This window comes from Triticum dicoccoides, chromosome 7B (assembly GCF_002162155.2).
Source record: "Triticum dicoccoides isolate Atlit2015 ecotype Zavitan chromosome 7B, WEW_v2.0, whole genome shotgun sequence".
NCBI lineage: Eukaryota > Viridiplantae > Streptophyta > Magnoliopsida > Poales > Poaceae > Triticum > Triticum dicoccoides.
Genome location: NC_041393.1, coordinates 654,366,785 through 654,374,370, shown reverse-complemented (window position 1 = coordinate 654,374,370; position 7,586 = coordinate 654,366,785). Strand labels below are relative to the sequence as shown.

At 44.7% G+C, this 7,586-nt stretch overlaps 1 protein-coding gene across 1 annotated transcript; it reads left to right on the top strand.

Moving 5' to 3' along the window:
* The first annotated feature begins 907 nt into the window (after positions 1-907).
* On the top strand, positions 908-7,027 carry LOC119337447 (peptidyl-prolyl cis-trans isomerase CYP59-like). The gene is made up of 14 exons (XM_037609589.1): positions 908-1,195; positions 1,819-1,923; positions 2,110-2,227; positions 2,319-2,369; positions 2,464-2,555; positions 2,925-3,024; positions 3,169-3,288; positions 3,386-3,463; positions 3,710-3,756; positions 3,836-3,891; positions 4,885-4,925; positions 5,194-5,299; positions 6,045-6,177; positions 6,257-7,027. Exons 1-14 carry the CDS (start codon positions 1,098-1,100, stop codon positions 6,789-6,791), a joined length of 1,680 nt encoding a protein of 559 aa, XP_037465486.1. The 5' UTR covers positions 908-1,097; the 3' UTR covers positions 6,792-7,027.
* The last annotated feature ends 559 nt before the right edge of the window (positions 7,028-7,586 follow it).

Below are 7,586 nucleotides of genomic sequence, written 5' to 3'. Positions count from 1 at the left end.
CGGAGCCCCAGGACACGCCTGTCAGCGCGCGCACCTGAAGCTCCGGCGTCCGCATCGCCGAGTCCACCCCCCCCATCCGGCCGCTTCGTCCTCGTCGAGTCCAAGCCGGAGCCCGGCCTCCCCGCGGAGTACGAGGAGATAGCCCGGCGTGGCTTCTCCGACGAGGACGCCCTGCAGTGGGCGCGGGACGACTACCTCCGCGACAAGATGGTCCGGCAACGCCAGGCCCTGGAGGAGATCGAGGCCCGCAAGCGCGGGCGTGAGGACGAGCACAGCGTCGTGATCCTCGATAGCGACGACGATGAGGACGCCCCCGGACCGTCCAACCCGCCGCGCCAACCGGGGGAGGGATGCAGCAGGGACGGCGGCGGCGCAGGCGCCGCCGCCGCCGCCGACGGCGGCGGCGACTACACGCGGTTCTATAGCCTCCTCGGCATGTAGAACTGCGAGTGCGGCGTGCGGCGGGGAGCGGCAAGGCAGACGGCGAGTGGCGGCCTCTAGTAGTTTTTTTTCTTTTTTTTGTAAAATATGTTTAAGTTTAAATGAACTCGCCGAAGTTTGCGATGAATTTACGTCGTGTTTGTGCCGTGTTTATATTTTTCGAAAAACCATGAGCGCCGCGACTGGGTGGCGACACGTCCCCAGCGCGCGGGTTAGCGCCGGCGCGCCCCCAGGGGCGATTTTTAGCCCCTCCTGGGGGGCCAATGGCCGGAGATGCTCTGAATTTCCTTCAAAAAAAAAAAACTTGCTCTCTGAATTCCCAACCGTCATGTTTCCAAAGCAAAAGAAATTCCCGGCCGTCCGATCTATCCCGGACGGCGCAGATCTGCTGGATTCCGTTCCAGTTCTCCCAGTGACGTACTTTTCCAGAAAACCCTCTCGATTTTTTGCCTCTCCATCCCAAGCCCTCCTCGGCGGGGATTGTTTCCAAAAAGTTAGGGTTGGGATTGTCACGGCGTGCCCTCCTCGGCGGCGCTCCGCCGGCGCCCGAATCCCCTCTCCAATCCCCAGCGCCACCGAACCCTCGCCGCCTCCTCGCTCCCCCTCCCGCACCGCACCCGCAGCCGCGGTTTGCTTGCCGCCGGCGAGGGGCCAAGATGTCGGTCCTGATGGTCACGAGCGTGGGCGACATCGAGCTGGATCTCCACACCGACCTGTGCCCCCTCACCACCAAGAACTTCCTCAAGCTCTGCAAGTAAGCAGCCGTACCTAGGGCTCGTTCTCTGCGCGGTTTCGTTCGGTCTGTATGGGCGACACGGCCGGCTTCTAATTGATTGATTTCGTCTCTGATTAAGCGGGCAAGTTCGCTGCTAGTTTAGCTGTAATTTATCGTTGTGCCGTGCCTGGATTGATTCGAGATTGCTTGTAGCTGTAGGTGCGACTTGTGTGTCCCCGTAGCTCTGCGAATCTTCCTCTGAGCTGTTTCGGATTGCTTAGTGATACTGTGAACATCTTATGTAAGGTCAGCTGCATTGGGGATCAGCGGATTGGCGTCTAATTTTACCTCATTTCAAGCAAGCGGAGCTCTAGTCGCCATCTGATGCTTAGTGCTGTTATGTTTGATTCATAATTATCTGTGACATTATCAGAACTGAATAGAGATTGTGCCTTGGGCCTTGTGTGCCTTAGTGTGATGTAGCTCTTGTTTGTTTCTAGTGGCTTGTTTCCAACCTGCTGTAGATTTAGGATTCCAAATTACAGTGATTATAGATGTGTCTGCTGTTCTTACCACACATAATGGACGGCAGGAGTTCATGGAGAGTCGATTATTAGTAATCAGGGTACTCATTCTTTTACATTATGCTTTGACTTAAACAGAATGAAGTATTACAACGGGTGTCTGTTCCACAAGGTGGAGAAGGATTTCTTGGCACAATCTGGGGACCCTACTGGAACTGGCAGTGGTGGTGATTCCGTGTACAAGTGAGCATTGTTTTACCGAATTCTCAATATGTGTTACCCCCAACTTATGTTTCTGTGTGTGCGCGCGCGTGTGTGTTACTAAGCTCTGAACCATATAATTTGGTCTTTTGTGTTCGACATTTACTTGAATTTAGGCTGTCTACTACTGTCAAAGATATGTCTGAAAGCTGAATCTTCTTTCTCCAGGTACCTTTATGGTGATCAAGCTCGATTTTTCAATGATGAGATCCGTCCAGAATTAAGGCACTCGAAAACTGGCACTATTGCTATGGCAAGTGCTGGTGAGAATTGCAATGCCTCACAGGTACAATATTACAACGGTACTGATTTTTAATTTTTGAGGACATATGTCTGCCTGTTTTTAACTTCTTAATATCTATTTTTGATTGTTTTAGTTCTACATCACATTGCGGGATGATGTTGACTACCTTGACGACAAGCACACGGTTAGTAGAACCTTGTTCACTGTTTTTTTTTTCCGGCTGGTGAGAGGTTGATAATTTCTTCAGTGAGTTCATCACTTTGTTCTGTCAATTGCAGGTCTTTGGGACAGTTGCTGAAGGTCTTGACACACTGACAAAGATAAATGAAGCATATGTTGATGATAAAGGAAGACCGTTTAAGGACATAAGGTAGAATGTTGTTTCAGACCTGTGGTAAATTGCATAGTTAGGACATATCTGCCAAAGAACAGGGCTGTTTGATTTTGTGCCCTTGAGAGCCAAAAGTTTGTCAGCCTTCTCAAACTGTGGCTGCTTAAAAATATTTTATCTGCTATATGGTTTGATGCTAAAATTTTAGGTTATGTTCTATTTATCCCCCAGTTCATTTTTGGAGCCAAGTGTTTCCCAAACCTGAGCTGCCAATTCGGTCTGCAGAATTTGGCTTGGTTTCCATGGGCTACCTTTGGGCACACACTAAACAGACCTTTTCCTTTTCTAGCATTAACTTGCTTTCATTCTTTCTGCCTGCCGACTGTTCGCTAATTTTTTTATTGACAGGATTAAACACACATATATCTTGGATGATCCTTTTGATGATCCTCCTCAGCTTGCTGAACTTATTCCTGAGAATTCTCCATTAGGAAAGCCGCGTGATGAGGTAAGTCGAGTTATGCCATTTGTGTTCATTTCAGTAAGATCTTGAGTACGAATGCATCTGTCTCATTCACATCCTTCACCACCATATAAAAAACGGTTATGTTCTCAATGCCATATTTTGTCTTCCCGGTTTGAAAATTCACAGGTTGCAGAAGAGCGCCTAGAGGATAGCTGGGTCCCTCTAGATGAAACAGTGGATCCTGGTCAGCTTGAGGAGTTGATCCGCTCTAAAGAAGCACATGCTAATGCAGTGATCCTTGAGAGTGTAAGTCCTGGTGCCATATCAAACCCAACACCTTACTCGTTAATACTCCTAGTTACCATGTCATGTTTATGAGTGATGAAACACCTGTTGTATTCAGGTTGGAGACATTCCAGATGCTGAGGTCAAACCACCAGATAATGTCTTATTTGTTTGCAAACTCAATCCAGTGACACAGGTTAGTATTAGTTTGTAACCGTTTGCATAATATTCTGCTCATTTAGTTCTTTCTTTTATTTATGTTATCATCCTGCTTTGCCCAAAGCTTGACATTAATTACATTTGTGCTGCCTCTTTACATGTAGATTTTCTTCTGACAGTATTCTGGTTAAATTGCTAATTATTTGGATGTCCTAACTGAACTTGTTACTTTCTGCCCATCGCTTTTCAAAAAAAAATTCTGGCTACTTTGATCATTTTGCAGGATGAAGATTTATATACAATCTTCTCGCGTTTTGGAAGTGTGACATCGTGCGTGCCTTTCTTAACCTCAACTAACACATGCATCTCCTTGTTTATGCTCTTGTTAACTTCACATCCTTGGTTGCAGAGCTGAAATAATTCGTGACTTCAAGACTGGGGATAGTTTATGCTATGCTTTTATTGGTATGCTTATTCCCTCTAAACTTCTATACCATGATGATATGCAGTGAGGGAGCAATTGCATAGAAATAGCATGTTTTATTTATGTAGGGAATCTTGGTTCCAGTTTGTTCATCGAGCAGTTGCATAGGTTTGGCCATTTAGGCCTACGATATGGTCGATGGTGTATGCACGTTTAAGTTTCATTACTAGGCATGGATACAATTGCATAATGTAGTTTGCTAACAAACTAGTAAATGCATGTGTTGTGGATTAGCAGCAGCAGAGAGTCCAAACAGAGGGAGATTTATGCATGTTTGATGTTACTAGTCGTGGATACAATTGCATTGTGTAGTTTGGGACTGGTATTTGGACAAAATCTCTTGTGGATTAGCAGCATCAGCGATCCCAGCAGAGGAAGACCATGACTCATTTAGGGAACACTACTGTATTAAGGACGTATAGGATTATAGGAGACAACATGTTTGGACTTCACATCATGCTAGGGTGTGCTTAAGGGCTACCTGCAGCATGCACTATATAAAGATGCTATTTCATAATCAACCAAGTATGAAGAAATCTATGTTCTCCGACTCCAACCTTTGTCTACCTATCTCCCTACAACCATTCCATCTGGTTATCTTCAGCAAGGTAGTTATATTGTTGTGAATCAAGGTTCCGAACAAAATTCGTGAACAGGCAACTGTGATGTTGCTTCATTCCCAACAACTGAATGCTTGGTGAAGAAAATAGGAAATCATCAACACAAAAGATATTGGCTACTTGTGCACCTTCAATGTAATGGCTTCTATTTTAAATAATAAAATGGGAATCTTAGATGCAGAAAAGGTTCTAGATGGTACAATTGTTGTCTCTAGGTCCAGTTTTGGTATAGTATAAAGGCTACAATTGTGGTGTACTAATATAGACGACACTTATTGTTCTACCTGTATCAATCATCGAGATGAACGTTGTAATAGAAAATGCTAACAGTTTCTCTTGATGATCTTTTGTTAGAATTTGAGGAAAAGGAGGCATGCGAACGTGCATATTTCAAGGTTAGCATCCAACCTGGATTCCTGTAATTATACTCAAAGCTCCTTATATCTTAGTTGTCCACTAATTTGCATTTTGTTACTTATCGTTCGTGCACTCGTGTGCTCTGTCAACTACTCTTCACTAATGAAAGTCACAACATTGTTGCTGCTTTGACAATTCAGTGTCCTCTTACAATGTTTACTTATGCCCTACAATTTCATTTATTATTGGTACTTCTTACTATAGCACTATATAGAGAACACTGCTTACTCAATGCTATGCTTGCAGATGGACAACTGCCTGATTGATGATCGGAGGATCCATGTTGATTTTAGCCAAAGTGTTTCAAAATTGTGGGGTCAGTTCAGACAAAGTAAACGGAATGGAAATAAAGGTATAGATTCTGACCGCGGGTTATTTTTTCTTCATGATATTGTTTTATTGTCGTGAAATATGGATTCTCTATGAGTAAACAAAGCTCTAATGGTTAGCTGGCTATGGTTACTATAACGCATCAGCGTTAGATGAGAACTGATTATGTCGACATTCGGAGGGAAATGTGCATTCGTTCAAGAGAACTTCTGAAATTGAATTCTACTGCGAACCTAATTCTTATTCCTATGGAAAATTACATAAGCAATTGGAACATATCAAGGATGTAACAGTTCCTTTGCAACCAAATGTGACATCATTCATACTATGTTAAATGGCTCCTTTTAAATTCGTTAGAAGAAATTTCTGGAGCATGCTGAAGGTACCCAGAGAAGTGCTTGGAAATGTTATTAGTGACCATAATTTCTATTGGATTGTCAAGTATTGCAAAACATTGTTAGACAATTGGAGATATGAACAATTAGTAGCTGCACTTTTTTTTTTGCCAGACCCCAAGTTAGGCAAGCTGTCATGTGTCAGTCACATGTTTGATTTATAGCTGCACCTGTTGCCGTGTCGCGAGATTCTTTTTCTGCCACCTGGGTCCCACATGTCAAAATCAGAAATGTGTGGCAAGTTCTCCTTGGGCTTTACAATGTGTGTTTACAATTCTGATATTGTGCCCTTCATCTTTATTATTTCTTGTTCAAGCACCCTTTAGAAACTCTAAAATGAATAATGTGCGACTTTGTAATTTCTTATTGCAGATGGTTGCTTCAAGTGTGGTGCTCCAGATCACATAGCCCGAGACTGTGACCAGGATGGTGAGCAGAAGCCTAAAGCCCCAAATTATGTTCTGAAAGATGATAACACTCAGCGAGGCGGGAATAACCGTCGAAGGTCACTCTCCATCTCTTGTCTTAGACAATTGTTTTTACAGCGTTGTCACATGCTCTGACAATCTACTCTCATGTTGCAGTTATGATTTCGTCTTCGAGGATGATACTGCTCGTCGGAATACTGACCGAAGAAAGGTTCAAAAAGTAGATGACCAGAGATCTCAGCTACCGCCTCGTGGTGACCGCGATAGGAACAGCAGCAGGGAGAGAAGTCAGAACGACCAGAAAGGAGTCCGGCAAAGCAAAGAAAGTACTGTGAGCCGAGGAGTTCGGAGGCCAGACGACCACCACAGTCACGACAGATCTGGTGGTCGAGGCTCTGTTAGGCACGACGACCGTGACTACAGCAAGCAACATAGCAGGAGCAGAAACATGGACGACGGTGAAGAAGACTACAAACGGAGATCAGGAGCTGGTCGATACGACAGGGATGATAAGCCCAACGGTGACCGGCGCCACAGGGGCGATGATGACCGTGGGAAGGGCGATCGTCACAGGAGAGACGAGCGTGACCGCAGGGCGCGGAGCCCTGATGCTGATAGACATAGAAGGGAAGACGCCGGACACCGCGAGGTGAGCAGGCACAGGGAGAAGCGGCACCAGGATGATAGATAGATGTTGGCTGCTGTATCGCCTGCCAGTTTTGCCCTCGCCAATTTTCTGCATACGCTGAGTTTTTGATGTAGCTTGAAATGTTTAGGCGTAGACTGTATAATATGGGAGCTCGGAAAGTTTTCATCACATGTTCATTTTCGGAATGTTTGTTGTTTTTAGATCAAAAAGGACGTTTTGTTGTGTGGATTCGGACCGGTGGTTCAGCCTTCAATAGTTAATAACTGCTCTCCTGTGTATACAGCAAGCGATTCTGCTCGTTTCTACACTTTTTTGCAAGTGAAATGAGAACCTTAGCTTTCCTTTTTCTTCCAATGGTTTCTTTTAACAAATGAAATGGGAATGTTGTCAATTTCATGCTTAAAATGTTTTCGGGTATTGTTTGGTTCGTAGGCGTTTTTGTAAATAAATAAAAGCGCTATCACGGGTCTGGTAAATGTGTAGTTTCTTCATCAAACAGCTCAACACCGTTAAAAGCTTGCCTTATTTTTCCACAAAATTCATTTACGAAATGGGACAAGGAATTACAAAATTTGTCAAGTATGTCAAATAACCTTTTTGAGGGGAGCTTGCATGTTAGATCACTATGCGTGGTAGATTTAGCTGTTTTCTAGAGCAAGATTGCTTTAACAATCTCTGCTAGTGTTTCACTGTCAATGGTAGATTTTTTTTTTGAGCGTTCCGGCGCGGAAAGGAAATGAGAATGGTGCAAAGCCTGAAGTCCAGCCCAACTGGCTTTAGCGATGCTTGAAGCCCATGTGAGAAAACCTGGCATAGCAGCACTCCCCAGCTCTCCCC

Excerpts from the sequence above, each read along its gene's own strand:
- LOC119337447 (XM_037609589.1), top strand. The coding sequence starts at position 1,098 with ATGTCGGTCCTGATGGTCACGAGCGTGGGCGACATCGAGCTGGATCTC. Across the intron at positions 1,196-1,818 it reads AACTTCCTCAAGCTCTGCAA|AATGAAGTATTACAACGGGT; the intron begins GTAAGCAGCCGT and ends TGACTTAAACAG. Across the intron at positions 2,556-2,924 it reads AGACCGTTTAAGGACATAAG|GATTAAACACACATATATCT; the intron begins GTAGAATGTTGT and ends TTTTATTGACAG.